The sequence below is a fragment of the Mandrillus leucophaeus genome, unplaced genomic scaffold (assembly GCF_000951045.1).
Source record: "Mandrillus leucophaeus isolate KB7577 unplaced genomic scaffold, Mleu.le_1.0 Scaffold403, whole genome shotgun sequence".
NCBI lineage: Eukaryota > Metazoa > Chordata > Mammalia > Primates > Cercopithecidae > Mandrillus > Mandrillus leucophaeus.
In genome coordinates, this window is record NW_012104288.1 from 2,012,005 (window position 1) to 2,031,328 (window position 19,324).

Consider the following 19,324-nt stretch of genomic DNA (forward strand, 5'->3'; position numbering starts at 1 on the left):
CGGCCACTGCACTCCAGCCTGGGCGACAGAGCGAGACTCCGTCTCAAAAAAAAAAAAATAAAAAAAAACAAAAACAAAAAAAGCATAGCTTCCTCTGCCTCTCTCCCCAGTAGCCCATAGATTTTGGGTAGACAACAGAGACTGTTCTGATTCTTATCCTAACAACTACTGCAGTGTCTGGCACAAAATAGATGCCCCAAAACTGTATGAACTGAGCTCTTCCCCCTGAGACTGGATGGGCTTCTTAGGAGCAAGCGCCAAAGCAAGGGGATAACCTGGATGGGGCAGGTACTGGAAGGAGGCAGGGATGGGAAACTCTAGCAGATTCCACTAGAACAGGAAAAATGATGAGGATAAGGATTGCTTTGCTGTGTGCGTTTATGTTCTCCACACAGTCTTTGCTCTAGGGAAAAATTGCTTTGAGGGTTGGTAGTAGTCAGTGATTTTTTTAGTAGTAGCCCAAAGCAAGGCCGTGACTTTTATCTTTATTTCTTTGGTGGAGGGGTGAGATGAGTATGAGTTCTGGTAGAGCTTTTCTCCATTCATCTGTTGACGTCAATATATTTATATTGTTCCTATCCTGTGTCTATTTTTATACCTATATGAAAAGTCTAGACATCTTATTTGGCCCCATTTGTTCCTGCCCTTTTCTCCAACTTCATTTTCTGCCACTTTCCCTGTTTCCCACTAAGTGTCAGTCATATTGGCCTTCTTAAGTTTGTTTCTGATCCCAAGGCCTTTTTTCTAGTTGTTTTCCCTATCTGAACTCTGCCTTCTGATCTTTGCGTGGGTTTCTCTTGTCGTTCATGTCTGTCATAAGTGTCACTTCTCAGAAGCTTTCCCTGAATACCCAATCTAAAGTGACACACTCAGTTGCAGTCGATCTTTTTTTTGTTTGTGTTTTTGAGACAGGGTTTCACTGTTTCCCAGGCTGGAGTACAGTGGCATGATCACAGCTCACTGTATCCTGGACCTCCCTGGGCTCAGGTGATCCTCCCACCTTAGCCTCCTTAGTAGCTGGGACTACAAGTGCACACTACCACACCTGGGTAATTTTTGTACTTTCTGTAGAGACGAGATTTTACTCTGTTGCCCAGGTGGGTCTTGACATCCTGGGCTCAGACGATCTATCCGCCTCAGCCTCCCAAAGTACTGGGATTAACAGGTGTGAGCCACCACACCTGGCCATGAGATGTGCTTTAAGTGTAAAAGATACACAGGATTTTGAAGATTTAGTATTAAAAGTAAAATATCTCAATATATTTTAAAAATATTGGTTACATGTTGCAGTGAAAACATTTTGGATATATTGAGTCAAATACACTATTAGGCCTGGTGCAGTGGCTTACGCCTGTAATCCCAGAACTTCAGGAGGCCGAGGTGGGCAGATCATTTGAGGTCAGGAGTTTGAGACCACCCTGGCCAGTATGGCTAAACCCAGTTTCTACTAAAAATAAAAAAATTAGCTGGACGTGGTGGCTCGCGCCTGTAATCGCAGCTACTTGGGAGGCTAAGGCAGGATAATTGCTTGAACCCGGGAGGCAGAGGTTGCAGTGAGCTGAGATTGCATCACTGCACTCTAGCCTAGGCACAGAGTGAGACTCTGTCTCAAAAAAATATATATATATATGTGTGTGTGTGTGTGTGTGTGTGTGTATATATATAAATCAGAGCGGCTGTAGTAAAATACATATATAATATATTAAGATTAATTTTACATATTTCTTTTTACTACTTAACGTGGCTGCTAGAAAATATAAAATTAGGCCAGATGCTATGGCTCATGCCTGTAATCACAACACTTTGGGAGGGATTGCTTGAGCCTAGAAGTTCGAGACCAGCCGGAGCAACAAAGTGAGACCTTGTCTCTACAAAAAATATAAAAATAAAAATAAATTAGCTGGGCCTGGTGGTACATGCCTGTGTTCCAGTTACTTAGGAGGCTGAGGTGGAGGGATCACTTGAGGTCGAGGCTGCCGTGAGCAGTGATCACGTCACTGTATTACAGCCTGGGCGACAGAAATTTAAAATCTTAATCTGGACTAGGCATGGTGGCTCACTCCTGTAATCCCAGCACTTTGGGAGGCCAAGGACCTGGCAGGCGGAGGTTGTAGTGAGCCGAGATCGTGCCAGTGCACTCCAGCCTGGGCAACAAAGCAAGACTCTATCTCAAAAAAAAAAAAAAAAAAAAAAAAAATCTTAATCTGGCTAGGCATGGTGGCTCACACCTGTAATCCAGCACTTTGGGAGGCCGAGGCAGTTGGATCACCTCAGGTCAGGAGTTTGAGACCAACCTGGCCAACATGGTGAAACCCTGTTGCTACTAAAAATACAAAAATTAGCTGGGCTTGTTGGTGTGCACCTGTAATCCCAAATACCGGGGAGGCTGAGACCAGAGAATCACTTGAACCTGGGAGGTGGAGTGAGTTTGAGGTTGTGTGCTATTGCACTCCAGTTTGGGTGACAGAGTGAGACTCCGTCTCAAAAACTAAATCAAAATCAAATCAAATCTTAATGCAACTCTATTACTAACTGTTGGTATTTTTCAGATTCTAGTTATTGGGCCCTTCTTAAGATGGTACAGTGAAATTTTTGTGGTTTTGATTAGCCCTGCTTTACTTACATAGGTTTTGAAATGGTTAATTTTCCCTAAAAGATAATCTAGGTCAGATTTCTTGTTGAATCAGCATTTGGGATCTTGCCATTTCACTGCAATTTAATTATAATTATTTTAACAAAGAAATCCATTTGCTTTGGCTATATTCTTTATAGGCTAATAACTTTCAGACTTTTACTGTCTGGAACATTCTTCAGTCATAGAGTTACCCATTATCACTAAGCTATATCAATACAGTACAAAGCTATTCCCTGTCACCCCTGCACTGAGAACGATTTATTTTCTGTCAGCATTTTCAGCTTTCAGTTTTAATCCTTATGTTTTGTACGTGTATATTGTAAATAACTATACATACTTGCTAAGTATAGAATTGTGTATGCAATTTTGGGGGTGATTAGAAACAGAAGCCTGGAGAATTCAACAAATTCAAGAAATTGTGTATTTGTTGAATGGCTTCAGCTACGTGGTATAGGATTAGATGACCCAGCCCTTAAGATCCTTTCTGACTTAGGTTTTAGATTTTTGTTTAATAGGTCAGTTTGGCTTTTTTCTCCATAGCATTTCATTTTGCGTGTTTCTTAAAATGATTTGGACGTGTACCACTGGTGGCATGTAAGATGATGTTGGAGAGTACTTTACAAATGAGTCAAAGCAACTCTTTTTCGATTTTCTTCTGTTCCTTCTGATTTTGTCAAGGATAAAGTTAGGTGCTACTTGCTACATGGTTTAATACTTTTATAACACTTATTAGTCTCCTTTTTAAAACGAAGACAGAAGGCATTATGCTTAGTCTTGGGCACATAATGATAGTTACTTAGAATTTAGAAACTTTGAAGTTTGTGTGTGTGTCTCCCCTCCCTCAATTTATTATCTTCCATTTATAGAACAATGAAAGAGAGTTTCCTTTAAGAATAAATTGATTTAAGCAAAAATAATTTGATTATGAATTTTAAGGAAGAGTGTGGATATACTTAGAAAAGATAGAAAGGCAGAACATGAAGGAGTAGATGAATAGGAGTAATTCAGTACATGAAAGCTTTTTGTCTCCATTTATTTTACTGTTAATTTTTTATTGTAATACACACATTCAAGTATGTTAACTTATCATTGCCAGGTTTCCATGGATCTCAATAGTGCCAGCACTGTTGTTCTTCAGGTCTTAACACAGGCCACCAGTCAGGATACTGCTGTGTTAAAACCAGCCGAGGAGCAGCTGAAGCAGTGGGAGACACAGCCAGGTTTCTATTCAGTGTTGCTGGTAAGTTGTTCTAAAATTGTTTGCTTTTCTTTTTAATAAAATGAGACAACATTAATTTGTTTTAAAAACCTAGTTTTATTGGTAGTTTAGTGAAATAGATTCAAATGTTTGGCTGCTGATGCCTTTGCCATTATTTTATTACTTTATGGCTTCTTAAGGGTGTTAAAGAAATATTTATTGATAAATATAAAAATAAGAAAGGTACGTGTAGCATCTGCTCAGAAGGCAAAACCGTGATGATTTTCAGTTTTAGTATGTTGAAAGTATCTACCATCAGGACTGGAGGTGGCACTCTTTCATGTTTTGTCTTTATCCCTACCCCAGGTAATTTATGTTGTCATAGTTGTTTAGGTCTCCACATTGCAGCATCAGTGTCAGGTGTACTGTGTATTTCACTTTAAAATGTTTTCTTTTCTCATCTAAAAATTTCCTTCTCTTGACACATCTGATGCTTTCTTGGGTGTAATAGGAAGTAGTATAATTAATTAACAATATGCACTTTAAACAAACCTTTGTTGGAGTTTAAAGTTTTTGACTAATTAATCAAAATTATTTTCTCAATGCCAGAATGAAAGAAGTATTTTTGTGTTGAAGACCTTCCTTATACTTTTCTTCTAAGAAATTGAGAATTCTGATTAGTGTTTGAGGCTTAGCTTCTGGTCAGGGCAACAAAAGCTCCCACTTGGGTTAAAAATTGACTCATTATTTGTGACCGGGTCATAGAATCAGAGCAAAATTGTTCATTATATCTTGCAAAATAATATAAGTGGTAGTAGTTGTCATATATATTTTAACTTGTTGGCTAAAAAAGTTTGAGTTGTTTGTTAAATTGAAGAAGATATTGGTCGTGACTGTAAGGGAAATTGTTTAAAGTCAGACTTGTTATTCTGAATATAACAAAAAAGTTGGCTGTTTGGCTCAGTAACAGAATGGCAAAAAAAAAAAAATACTGATTTTAAAAGATAGTAAAGAAAACATCTTATTCTTTATGTAATCCTAGCACTTTGGGAGGCCAAGGCGGGTGGATCACCTGAGATCAGGCGTTCAAGATCAGCCTGGCCAACATGGCAAAACCCGTCTTGGCTAAAAATACAAAAATTAGCCGGACGTGGTGGCGCATCCCTGTAATCCCAGCTATTTGGGAGGTTGAGGAAGGAGAATTGATTGAACCTGGGAGGTGGAGGTTGCAGTGAGCCAAGATTGCACCACTGCACTCCAGTCTGTGCAACGGGAGCGAGACTCCATCTCAAAAAAAAACACAAAAACTTATAAATGTTTTTCTATAGCAAAGGACATACTTCCACGTCATTTTTGGCTTTGAGATTTTCCTGTACAAGGTTTGAGAGGTCACCTCTGGGAATTTGAGTTATTTTTGGTCTGAGACATAGTATAATTATAACATTATTATTATTTGGATTAACATAATGAATACTTTTTTGGAGTAATGGTTAATTTTGAGTTGAGATTATTCACATCACATGTAGTTTTATCTGTCTTTTTTTTTGAGACAGAGTTTCACTTTTGTTGCCCAGGATGGAGTGCAATGGTGTGATCTCAGCTCGCTGCATCCTCTCCCTCCCGGGTTCAAGCGATTCTCCTGCCTCAGCCTCCCAAGTAGCTGGGATTACAGGCATGTGCCACCATGCCTGGCTAATTTTTATATTTTTATAGAAACAGGGTTTCTCCATGTTAGTCAGGCTGGTCTCAAACTCTTGACCTCAGGTGATCTGCCCTCCTCGGCCTCCCAAAGTGTTGCTATTACAGGCGTGAGCCACTGTGCCCGGCTCCTTTTTTTTTTTTTTTTGAGACAGAGTTTTGCTCTTGTTGCCCAGGCTGGAGTGCAGTGGCGTGATCTCAGCTCACTGCAACCTCCGCCTCCTGGATTCAAACAACTCTCCTGCCTCAGTCTACTGAGTAGCTGGGATTACAGGTGTGCAGCACCACGCCCAGCTAATTTTTTGTATTTTTAGTAGAGACGAGGTTTCATCATGTTGGCCAGGCTGGTCTCGAACTCCTGACCTCAAGGTGATTCACCTGTCTCAGCCTCCCAAAGTGTATGGATTACAAGTGTGAACCACCACGCCCGGCCGCTTTGTGTCTCTTAAAAGTGTTCTGCTATCAAACTTTTTTTTTTTTTTTTTTGAGGCAGAGTCTAGCTGTCACCAGGATGTTGCGCAGTGGTGTGATCTCAGCTCACTGCAACGTCCACTTCCCTGGGTCAAGTGATTCTCCTGCCTTGACCTCCTGAGTAGCTGGGATTACAGGCATGCACCACCATGCCCAGCTAATTTTTGTATTTTTAGTAGAATTGGGGTTTCACTATGTTGGCCAGGATGGTCTCGATCTCGTGACCTTGTGATTCGCCTGCCTCAACCTCCCAAAGTGCTGGAATTACAGGCGTGAGCCACCATGCACAGCTTTATCAAGCTTATTTACAAGCATAATTGTTTTGATAAGGAGGATACTATGAAATAGTTTTATTTCATAGCATGTATTAACAACCCTGGGGCCTTGATTGCTTAGAATCTTTGAATCTGTGCTGTAGTGGGCCTACTTTTTCTAATTTGGAAGTTATATATTTTATTGAATATGTGTGGGGCTATGGTTTTCATTTGAAAAATAATTAGGTTTCCTTTTTCTGAATTTAATTTTTTTACTAGCGGAATTTTCAAACACACCTAAAAGCAGAATAGTACAATTACTCTCTGCATGTCTGTTACTCAGCTTAAACAGTTAACATACAACTGAGCAGGTATACTTTCTTACATTAATTGTAGAACTGTATATACTTCATAAATGTGGATATGATATATGTAGTGATAGAATGTAAACAAATTTAATTAAAAGATCTGTCCAGGCCAGGCGTGGTGGTTCATGCCTATAATCCCAGCACTTTGGGAGGCCCAGGCGAGTGGATCACCTGAGGTCAGGAGGTTGAGACTAGCCTGGCCAACATGGTGAAACCCTGTCTTTACAAAAAAAAAAAAAAAAAATACAAAGTATCAGCTGGGCTTGGTGGCAGGCACCTGTAACCCCAGCTACTTGGGAGGCGGAGGCAGGAGAATTGCTTGAACCTGGGAGGCGGAGGTTGCAGTGAGCCAAGATCGTGTCATTGCACTCCAGCCTGGGAGACAAGAGCCAAACTCTGTCTCAAAAAAAAAGACCTGTTCATACTTTATTGTGGGTACATTAATTATACTTTTTACTTATTCCATGTTAATTCTAATATTATGTTTTTTATTTATAGAATATTTTCACAAACCACACTTTGGATATAAATGTAAGGTGGCTTGCTGTACTGTATTTTAAACATGGAATTGATCGCTACTGGAGACGTGTAGCACCTCAGTAAGTTCGATCACTTCCTCTATTCCTTGGGTGTAATCCTTCCCAAATTCAGAAAGGTGTAAGAATGTACTTGTTTATGTAAAAAAATGTGTTAGCACTTCTGCAGCACATATAACTAAAATTGGAGCAATATAGAGATTAGCATGGTCTCTGTGCAAGGATGATTTGTGAAGTGTTTGATATTTTAAAAAATGCCAAAAAAGTGTTTACTGAATAAATGTTCTATTTAGTTAATGACAAATCAACAGCTATATTATTGTTTTCTTCATGGTTTTGGGTGTGTGTGTGAGTGTGTCATGTTGGCCCTCTGCTTGCAAGGATCATGCTGAGTGAGTCATGTTGAACAAAAGCCCTTATTTTTAGTCCTACGCATGTTAAAAGGCTGAGGCAGGAGGATTGCTTGAGCCCAGGAGTTTGAGACCAGCCTGGGCAACATGGAGAGATCCCATCTCAAGAAAAAAGAAACAGAAATGTAAGGTTAGGATTTGGGAAAAAAAGCCATTCAGAAGGAAATCCCGGGTCAACTCTGAACCAGCTGGGTGTAATTTCTGAGTCTTATGCATTCTTTCTCTGTGGTGGGAATGGATTAGTATACATTTGTAATCACATTAGTATTCAGTTATAACTGTTTAATGTACCTTGTTAACAGATTTCTCTTAGTAGTTAATTTTACATGTTATATAATCAGTGGAAAATCATTGTAGACATGACCCTGGGATTTGTTTGATACAAAATACGGTACTGAATTTTGCCTAAGAAGCATCATAATCTGTGTTTTCCAGTAGATGGCACTATAGCTCTGTAAATGCTTAAAGCCATAAGACTTTTCTCAGTCTGAATACTTCAAAATGCATATAAAACATGTCCTTGAATAATATTGGGAACAAGAAGAATATTTTCAGGCTGCGCTTAGGATACTATATTAAGATTTAAAGCAAACATGTCTTCTTTTTTTTTTTTTTGAGACAGAGTCTCGCTCTGTCGCCCAGGTTAGAGTGCAATGGTGCGATCTCGGCTCACTGCAAGCTCCGCCTCCCGGGTTCACACCCTTCTCCTGCCTCAGCCTTCCGAGTAGCTGGGGCTATAGGTGCCTGCCACAGCACCTGGCTAATTTTTTATATTTTTAGTAGCGCTGAGGTTTCACCATGTTAGCCAGGATGGTCTCGATCTCCTGACCTTGTGATCTGCCTGCCTCGACCTCCCAAAGTGCTGGGATTACAGGCGTGTGCCACTGTGCCTGGCCGGATTAATTTTTTAGATAGGATTAATTCATAATTTCGGGGAGAAATTTGGTAGGAGGTGATGAGAAAGTGTGCATTATTGGTTTATAGGCAGTGGCCCAGCAGCACTTTTCTACTGCTTTGTCCAATTAAATTTTGCATGTCTCTTAAGATTCATTTTGTTTTGCTGGTTATATAAAGGATATAGTTATAAATGATTGTCTTGGCTGGTCACAGTGGCTCACTCCTGTAATCCCAGCACTTTGGGAGGTCGAGGTGGGCAGATCACTTGAGGTCACGAGTTTGAGACTAGCCTGGCCAACATGGTGAAACCCCACCCCTACTAAAAATACAAAAATTAGCCAGGTGTGGTGGTGGATGCCTGTAATCCCAGTTGCTGGGGAGGGTGACACAGGAGAATCACTTGAACCCAGGAGGTAGAGGTTGCAGTGAGCCAAGAACGTGCCACTGCACTCCAGCCTGGGCAACAGAGTGAGACTATATCTCAAAAGACAGACAGACGGGGAGAGAGAGAGAGAGAGAGAGGTGTGTGTGTGTGTGTGTGTGTGTGTGTGTGTGTGTGTGAACATACTTAGAAATATATATATATAAAAATGATTATTTTGAAGGTAAATTATTAAATATTTCAGGCTTCACTTTTACATAATGAATTAGAACCTGGACTTCTGCTTAAATTTAAAAAGTTATGAGAGAATTTATGCAGTATTTGATAGTTAAATCCCAAGCTGTCTCTTTTAGTGTATATTGAGATAAAAGCTGAAAAGGAGATGAATGTCTTTAGAAAGAGGGAGCATGGGTGGCAGATTAGTAATTGAACTTACAAACTTGAGACTTTTTAAAAATATGCTTGTTTCTATACTTACCTGTTTCATTTTGTATAGATCCTACTCTTAACCATTTTCACAGAATGAGAATTAACTAACAAGCTTGTTACCATTACCATATACATTGCAATTTATCTGGGTCCTAGTTAATTAAATACTATCCAATTTCTGCTTGGAACATAGTTTGAATTCATCTAATGATAACATGCATAAAATTAAAGGTGGAATGTAAATTATTATTAGAGAATTGTTAAAGATGTGAATTTTCTTCAGGTTAATGACTTATTTCTTTAATATATATACAATCCCTGACTTATGGTGGTTTGATTTAATGATTTTTTTTTTTTTTTACTTCACTATGATACCAAAGCAATATGTATGTATTCAGTAGAAACTATACTTCAAGTCTCCATACAACCATTCTGTTTTTCACTTTCAGTACAGTATTTTTCATTTTCAGTATAGTGTTCAATAAATTAACATGAGATATTTACTACTTTATTATAAAATAGGCTTTGTGTTGGATGCTTTTGCCCGGCCGTAGGCTAATGTAAGTGTTCTGAGCATGTTTGAGGTAGGTTAGGCTAAGATACGATGTTCAGTAGGTTAGATATAAAATAAATCTTTGACTTACAGTATTTTTTATTTACTGTGGGTTTATCAGGAGGTAACCCCATCGTAAGTCAGGAGCATCTGTGTATTTTTTTGCATGATCTATTTTGATAGCTAGTCATTACACACTTTTTGTTGTTGTTGTTGTTGAGATGGAGTCTCACTCTGTCGCCCAGATTGGAGTGCAGTGGCACAATCTCGGCTCACTGCAAGCTCCGCCTCCTGGGTTCACGCCATTCTCCTGCCTCAGCCTCCTGAGTAGCTGGGACTACAGGCGCCTGCCACCACACCTGGCTAATTTTTTGTATTTTTAGTAGAGACGGGGTTTCACCGTGTTAGCCAGGATGGTCTCGATCTCCTGACCTCGTGATCCACCCGCCTCAGCCTCCGAAAGTGCTGGGATTACAGGCGTGAGCCACCACGCCTGGCCCATTATACACTTTTATTGTAGTTAGAGTTATGCAAACTGATAAACCTGGCTCCTTGGCATAGAAGAAAAGTTCAATTACAAGTGTAAAGCAAAATATTGTAGGAGAACACGTTATGTCGGGTTTGATAGTAGAAGGGAACTATTCAAGTTGGAAAGTATAGCACAGTCATAAAAGGATTAGAGAGATATTTTTAATGACCTGAATGTTTATGTTAATCTTGTTTTCTCATTTATTAACTTTGAGTAAGTCATTAAGATTTTAAAATACTTTCTTTGAAGTGTAATATATAACATACTTTAAACAGTGCACAAGTAAAGGGTGTAGTTTGAATGTTTATAATGCAAAGACACCTGTGTAACTGCCACTTGGAACTAGATAGAACACTTATAGCATTCTAGAAACTTTTACACACATGTGCATTTTATTACCATTTATAGTCAGATGTGTGTTCAACTTTAGTAGATATTGTTAATTTTCTAGGCTGGTTGTATCAGATTGCACTGCCACAGCAACATACGAGTGTTAGTATTTGCTTTGCATTCTTATCCGCACTTGGTCTGATCTTTCATTTTAGTCTTTCTGGTGGGCTTGGTAATTTTAGTTTGCATTGTCTTTAATGATCAGTACTTTTTAAATGTACTTGTTGGTCATTGGGATATCCTCTATTGTGAAGGGTGTGTTATTTGAACGTTTAAAAAATTGGATTATCTTATTGATTTATGGGAGTTTTATTTTGGATACAAGTCCTTTGTCAAATGTATGTATTACAAATATCTTCTCCTAGGCTAGGTGCAGCGGCTCACACCTGTAATCCCAGCACTTTGGGAGGCCTAGGCGGGCAGGTCACCTGAGGTCAGGAGTTCGAGACCAGCCTGGCCGACATGATGAAACTCCATGTCTACTAAAAATACAAAAACTAGCTGGACATAGTGGCGCACATCTGTGGTCCCAGCTACTGAACAGGCTGAGGCAGCAGAATCTCTCCAACCTGGGAGGCGGAGGTTGCAGTGAGCTGAGATCATGCCACTGTTTTCCAGCCTGGTCAACAGAGTGAGACTCTGTCTGCAAAAAAAAAAAAAAAAAAAATCAACTTTGTGACTTCAGAAGCCCTTAATTTTATGAAGTTTAATTTAATTACCTTTCTATGATTACTTCTTTTGGGTTGTAGTTTTTTTTATAATTTTTTTTTTTAAGAAGACAGGGTCTTATTCTGTTGCCCAGGCTAGAGTGCAGTGATGCAATCATAGCTCAGTGTAACCTCTAACTCCTGGGCTCAAGCAGTCCTCCTGCCTCAGCCTCCTGAGTAGCTGTGACTACAGGTGTGTGCCACCAGTGCCTAATTTTAAAAAATTTTTTGTAGAGATGGGGTCTTGCCAGGTTGCCCAGGCTAGTCTTGAACTCCTGACTGAAGTGACCCTCCCACCTTGGCCTTCCGAAATGCTGGAATTTACAGGTGTGAGCCAGTGCTACCAGCCTATTTATGAATTTTTTGCTTAGCCGGTGGTCATGAAAATACTGTTTTCTACTGAAAGCTTTGTTTTCCTTTTCTATTTTAGTTGTATGATCTATCTGGAGTTTATTTTTGTACAAGGTGCTCATGTGAAGTAGGGACATGTGTTCTTTCTCCATTGCATCGTGATTGTACCCTTTCTTTTTTCTCTCTCTCTTTTTTTTTTTTGAGACAGGGTCTTGCTCTGTCACCCAGACTGGAGTGCAGTGGTGCCATCATGGCTCACTGCAACCTTGACTTCACAGGCTCCAGTGATCCTCCCACTTCAGCCTCTGGAGTAGCTGGGACCACAGGTGCGTGCCACCATGCCTGGCTAATTTTTGTATTTTTGGTAGAGACAGGGTTTCGCCAGGTTGATCAGGCTGGTCTCAAACTCCTGAGCTCAAGCAGTCCCAGTCTCTTGGCCTCCCAAAGTGCTGGGATTATAGGCATGAGCCACCATGCTCGGCTTTGGATTTGTTTTTTCATACAATTTTATCATAAATGTCTTTTAATTTTAGTATTATGCCCATTTATACTTAATGTAATTACTAATATATTGGGATTAAATCTGCCCACACTTTGTTCTTTTTCTTTTTCTTTTCTTTTTTTGAGACAGAGTCTTGTTCTGTTGTCCAGGCTGGAATACAGCGACACCATCTCAGCTCACTGCAGCCTCTGCCTCCCAGGTTCAAGCAGTTCTCATGCCTCAGCTTCCCGAGTAGCTGGGATTACAAGCATGCGCCACCATGCCCAGCTAAATTTTGTGTTTTTAGTAGAGACAGGGTTTCACTGTGTTGTCCTGGCTGGTCTTGAACTCCTGGCCTCAAGTGATCTTCCTGCCTCAGCCTTCCAGAGTGCAGGGCTTACAGGCGTAAGCTACTGTGTCCAGCCTCACACTTTGTTTTCTGTATGTCTTGATATCTGTTCCCTTTTTTTGTTTCTTGCTTTCCTTTGGATTACAGTAGTTCCTCCTTATCTGTAGGTGATAGGTTCCAAGACTCCCACTGGATGCCTGAAACTGCAGATAGTCCTAAGTCCTGTATTTAGTATGTTTTTTTTTTCAGTCTGATAACAAAGTAGCTACTAAATGTCTAGTGGGCAGGTAGCATGTACAGTATGGGTGTGCTTGACAAAGGAATAATTTACATCCCAGGCCAGACAGGGCAGGACAGCATGAGATTTCATCATGCTATTCAGGATGCTACGCTATTCAAAACCTATGAATTTTCCATTCCATTCATTGAATCTACTTCATTGATGGTAGATTACTGAAACCATGGAAAGTAAAACTATGAATAAAGGAGGACAACTGTATTCAAGACAGTTTTTATTACTCAGTTTTACTCTAAAACGTTTAGTATGTTTTCATTATTTAAGTGATTGTAACATGGACCCTTGATATCCTTGTATTAGTACCTTACTTTTTTTTTTTTAGAGACAGAGTCTTACTTTGTTGCCCAGGCTGGAATGCAGTGGCACAATCATAACTCACTGCAGCCTCCTCCTCCTGGGCTCAAGAAAGCCTCCTATCTCAGCCTCCTGAGTACCTCAGACTACAGGTGTATACCGCCATGTTCTGCTAATTTTTTTTTAGTTTTAATTTTTTGTAGAAGTGAGATCTTGCTATGTTGCCCAGGCTTATCTTGAACTCCTGGCCCCAGGCAATTCTTCTATCGCAGCTTCCCATAGGATTGGGATTACAGGCATGAGCCACCATAGCTGGCGCTTCACTTTTTCTAGTTAATGCCAGAACCTTGTAGTAATATGTTAATTCTGTCTAATCCCTCCTGTTTTTAATGCTATTGTTGTTGTGTGCTTTAATTTAATTTAATTTAATTTAATTAATTTAATTCTGATACCCAGAATGGAAAACCTTAAAATGAGGCATTAAAATCTAATGTACATTTACTATTCAAAAAAATATTTAAGAGACAAGGTCTTGTTCTGTTGCCCAGGCTGGAGTGCAGTGGTGCAATCATCTCTCACTGCAGCCTTGACCTCTTGGGCTCGAGCCATCCTTCTGCATTGGCCTCCCCAAAGTGCTGGTATTACAGGCCTGAGCCACTGTGCCTGGCCTTCATTTTAAAATTAACAACACATTCATATGTATGTATTCAGTCTTACATAGTAGTGTTCTCCTTTTCCTGTCCAATACCTTTCTGTTTTCCTTTCTCATATGCAGTTGAAATTATTAGTATTGTGTTTATTCTTTTTGGAGATGTTTAAAATGAAAGGTTTAAGCTAGTTGATTTCTCATAAGTCGCCCGTTCCAAATATTCTCTGATTCTGAATCTCTTGCCCCATAGAATAATCTCACACAGATTTTATGAAAGAAGCCGATGAAATGGCAATATTTACTTGTATAGATTTTTTGTAGCCATCTTTTTGTTTTGTAGGCTACTATTTTTACATCAATAAAAGTGAACATCAAATATATTAATTACCTGGATTTGTCTTATTTACTCTTGCTTACTGTGTGGTGCTTCCCATTTATTCAATCGTGAAGGAATTTTATGCTTCCAACTTATCTGATGTGCCATTGTACGAGTAATAGAAATAATCTTGTTCATTTCCCAGAACCAATCAGGGACAGTTGTTTAGAAGACTTTTTATTGTTAAAGTTCATAGTAGTGCTGATGTACAAGTAATGGAAATAATCCTTTTTATTTACAAAAACCAATCAGAGACACATGTTTGAAAGACTTTTTATTATTAAAATTTACAGTAGTGCTACCTACATTTTTTATTAGGTGGCATTCTTTTGCATAATCAATATTTTTTTTTTACAGTGCTCTGTCAGAGGAGGAGAAAACGACTCTACGTGCAGGGCTCATCACCAACTTCAATGAACCAATAAACCAGGTTAGTGAGAAAAATGAATGCTAATTTTTCTTTTAATTTCTTCTGCTTTTCCAAACTAATTTTATATTCTGGCATTAAAATGAAAAATAAATAAAAATATCACTATTACACTATTTTCATTTGTGATGTTTTTACTTTTTTTTACGTTTTGAGATCTATTTGTAGCTTTGAGTAGTTTTGATTAGATTTGGTTATTAATTATTTAAAGCCCAGAAGTCATTTTAAGGTATATTTGTATACTTTCCAGCTTTCTCATTTTATGAGCCTGTATTTAAAGCAAATCTCTCTATATAGTCATGTGATACCTACTGTTGTTTTGGGCAACAGTGGACTGCATATATAATCGTGGTCCCATAGGATTATAATGGAACTGAAAAGTTCTTCTCACCCATTGACATCATAGCTGTCCTAATACTGTAGTGCAATGTATTACTCATTAATTGGTGGTGATGTTGGTGTAAACAAACCTATTGCGCTGCTGCTAGTCTTACAAAAGTATAGCACATACAATTACTATACATTCTGTGATATTCACACATCCACAGAATTGCCTAATGACACATTTCTCAGAATATATCTCTGTCGTTAAGTGATACATGGCTATATTTGTAGTCTCACTGCACAAGAATTAATTTTAATGATTGTAATTTTTAGATTATCTTCCCCCCCGCCTTATTTTTTTATTTTTTTAGACAGAGTCTCGCTCTGTTGCCCAGGCTGGAGTGCAGTGGCGCAATCTCAGGTCACTGCAAGCTCCACCTCCCTTTGTCCTGCCTGTCCTGTCACGCCTTTGTCCTGCCTGAGCCTCCGGAGTAGCTGGGACTACAGGTGCTTACCACCATGCCTGGCTAATTTTTTGTATTTTTAGTGGAGATGGGGTTTCATCGTGTTAGCCAGGATGGTCTCGATCTGACCTCGTGATCCGTCCGCCTCGACCACCCAAAGTGCTGGGAATATAGGCGTGAACCACTGTGCCTGGCCGGCCCCCACCACTTTTTTTAAAAAAAACTACAGAATGGCTTTAGGTTTTTTTCTATTGGTTGCAACCATCACATTTTCAATTCCTACTATTCTGTGGCAGCTAGATAGTAAATTATGTACAGTTTTATCTTTTTTTTATATATTGAGGTTTGTCTTCTAAGAATAAAATAAGTTTTGCTTATAGGTACAATAATTCTTAAGTTTTTTCGAGATAATACTTGGTTATGCTTGCTTTTTTAAATTGAGCTATTAAAGCACAATTGTATTTGGCAATATTTCCAATACAGTTTTATTTTGACCTGTTTAAATGATCTCAGTTCTTTGCTCTTTCTTTACAAAAGAGCTAAAGGATAATGGAGAAAAACAGAGTTACCTTTAATGGGGCAGGAGGTGATTAGGGAGGGGTTTGTGTTACTGATCGATGAACAACTGCCTAATTGTTCTTTCAGCTAGCATTTGGGAAACAATGGTGTGTAGAAATATCATTATTTAAATGCCCAATATTTGATGTTTCTTTCTACTTTTAGGTCAGGATTCTTAAACTTTGTGGTCACAGGATCTCATTATACTGCTAAAATGGAAGACCTAAAGGAGTTATATCTGTTGATATTTACTGTGTTATAAATTAAAACTGAGAAACTTAAAAATATTAGTGTAAAAAATTATATCATACTTGTCAACATAGCAGTTTTGGAAATGAGCAATAGTAGCTGTTTCCCAAACAATAAAAATTTAGTGAGAAAGGTGGCATTGGCATGCATTTTTAGGGTCTGGCTATTTAAAGGAAGACATCTAGGTTTTCATATCTGCTTCTTCATTTACTCTGTTGTGATACACTGTAGACGTTATATGAAGAAAACTTTGTTTCACACTGACAGGTAATTGGGTAAAGGAGGACCTCATAGGTCCCAGAAAGTGTCCTAGCTCTACCAGGGGTCCATGGGCCACACTTTGAGAACCACTGTTTAAGCAGTCATTCAGTGAAATTGTGTTCATTTTTGTCAAATGTATAATTAACAAGGTGATTTTTCACCGAGAATGCATTCCTTATCTATTTCCTTGATTCCATTTGTTTATTTCTCATTTTTTCCTTTTAGATTGCAACTCAGATTGCAGTGCTGATTGCAAAGGTTGCTAGATTGGATTGTCCCAGACAGTGGCCTGAACTAATTCCCACTCTTATAGAGTCTGTTAAAGTCCAGGATGATCTTCGACAGCACAGAGCATTACTTACCTTCTATCATGTTACCAAGACACTGGCATCTAAACGACTTGCTGCTGATAGAAAACTATTTTATGATGTAAGTGATTTCACATAGTTAAATTTGATTATGAAAATTGTGCGGCCGGGTGTGGTGGCTCACGCCTGTAATCCCAGCACTTTGGGAGGCCAAGGCGGGTGGATCACGAGGTCAGGAGTTCAAGATCAGCCTGGCCAATATGGTGAAACCCTGTCTCTACTAAAAACTAAAAGATTAGCCAGGCGTGGTGGCACGCGCCTGTGGTTCCAGCTACTCGGGAGGCTGAGGCAGAAGGATCGCTTGAACCTGGGAGGTGGAGGTTGCAATGAGCTGCAACTGTGTCACTGCACTCCAGCCTGGGCGACAGGGCGAGACTTCTCATTTCACTCATTTCTCGTATCACTGCTGGGCAGTGATATGAATAAAAAGATCACTTAGTTGCCAGTGAGGAGAATTGGTTGTTGGATACAGTCTTAAGGTAAGGAGATCAGTTTGAGGTAAAGGAAGTACTTCAGATGAGATGATACATCTCTTAAATGAAGCTGTGGTAAAGAGAACAATTAGGTGGGCATAGAGTTGACATTTAGGAGTAGAATTGTTACGTCTGGGTAATTGAAGGATGTAGGGCAGATATAGGAAGGAGTTTGACATGAGTATGGGGTGACAGCCATTTATCAGGTTTTTTGCACCTTTTGTTTTTGGTTTTGGGTTCGTGTGTGTGTGTTTTGAGACAGGGTTTTGTTCTGTTTTTGGTTTTGTGTGTGTGTGTGTGTGTTTTGAGACAGGGTTTTGTTCTGTCACCCAGGGTGTAGCACAGTGGCATGATCATGGCTCATTACAGGCTTGACCTCCTTGGCTCAAACCATCCTCCTACCTCAGCCTCACGAGTAGCTAGGACTACAGGTACACGCCAGATGGTTTTTTAATTTTTTGTAGAGATGAAGTCTCACTGTGTTACCCATGCTTTGAAATATTTTTAACAGTGTTCTTTGTTACCTTTTGTAATTGTAGAGAAATTAAAGGTATATAATTTTAAGTCTTATTATATGGTCACATGATAGGGCTCAAGAAACTATTTCAGGTGGGTTCTGAATCATGCTGCCCTCCAGAAAAGAAGAGGGTGACATGGTGTTTTGTAGAAAGATTTTTCTTTTGTCTTTCTTTTTCTCCTCTTAATGTACTTTAATTATTGCTCATGCTTTTCCCTAAATTAGCAGGCTTTTCCTTGGGAGCTTCCAGAGTTCCTTTTACTTCTGAATTTAGCATGTGGTCTTAAGTAGCTTTTCCCAGACCTCCTTCTGACTTCTGCGCTGGTCTCTATTTCACCGTCCATGATTAGAGATGCTTCATTCTTAAAAAAGGAGATAGCCTATTCCTATTATGTGGAAAGGAATCAATGAAGAGTATGCAGCATGTAGAAGGGAAGGGATCTAATGGAAGGAGCCAAGTAAAGAGAGAATTCTAGAAGAAAATACTGTCCTAGTCTTTTTATGTTGCCTTTATTCCTTCACAAAAAATTGGCCAACTTTTTGTTCCTGAGGACTCTTATTTTGTCTTGGACTCACAGTGTAGAGCCTCTTCTTTGAGAATGGACTAGGGAAGAGGGTGGGAAGAGCAGTGTATAACCTTGAGCTGTCTTCCATGCCAAAAACATTCGTTTTCAGTCTGTTACACACAGACTGAGAGGTTTCTGAACCACACCTTTGGAATCCTCACTTTGAGGATACGGCTTGGCGATTTGCATTTTTAACAAGCTCCCCATAGGATTTTTATATACACCAAAGTTTATGTCAGACCACATTGTGTCCTCCTCATTTTTAACTCATTGGGTTTAATTAAATAGCCAGTCTTATGTTCGTCCGAGGATATTGTGTGTAGGAGAAATTATTTTTGATAGTTTAAGGTTGCTTTTCAAATCCTTTTCACTTTTGCTTGATTTCTAACGAGGACTAAGTAAATGGACAGTTTACTTACTCAAGTCTTTCTATGAAATTGTTTTTCCTTTTCCTCTGTTCTATCCTCACCTCAAACCCTGCACTTCTAGGACTTACTTTTTTGTTGGGGAGAGTCTCAAAATCAATTGTCTAGCAGATTCTTGGTTACAGTTACCTGTTATTAAAGGCTACCAGTCTATATAGAAGTTTTAATTCCTATTTCAACTTTATCAAATTTTACTCTCCTAATACGTTGCCTTACAGATACAGTTTATATTTAGTTGAGGCAATCTCCACAGATTGTAACTGTAGAGATAACCAGGGCCTTAAGCTGGATAGCTTGTGTGAGTTAGCTTCTTGCTTATTTGTTTTTTTTTTTTTTTTTTTGGTAGTATGAGGCTAGTTCTTCTCCATATAGAAAAAAGTATATGCTTAATTAGCATCTTGTAGTTGCTTTCAATATAGTAGTTATCACATTGTACT

At 39.1% G+C, this 19,324-nt stretch overlaps 1 protein-coding gene across 3 annotated transcripts in view; it reads left to right on the plus strand.

Annotated features, from left to right (window-relative positions):
- The window catches only part of IPO11 (importin 11), a 262,132-nt gene that overhangs the window by 30,029 nt on the left and 212,779 nt on the right, over positions 1-19,324 (plus strand). For all 3 annotated transcript variants that reach the window (XM_011992135.1, XM_011992136.1, XM_011992134.1), the window contains 4 exons: positions 3,732-3,875; positions 7,123-7,223; positions 14,613-14,685; positions 16,764-16,967. In XM_011992135.1, coding sequence (XP_011847525.1) covers positions 3,732-3,875; positions 7,123-7,223; positions 14,613-14,685; positions 16,764-16,967 — 522 coding nt within the window. The remainder of the gene's footprint in view (positions 1-3,731; positions 3,876-7,122; positions 7,224-14,612; positions 14,686-16,763; positions 16,968-19,324) is intronic.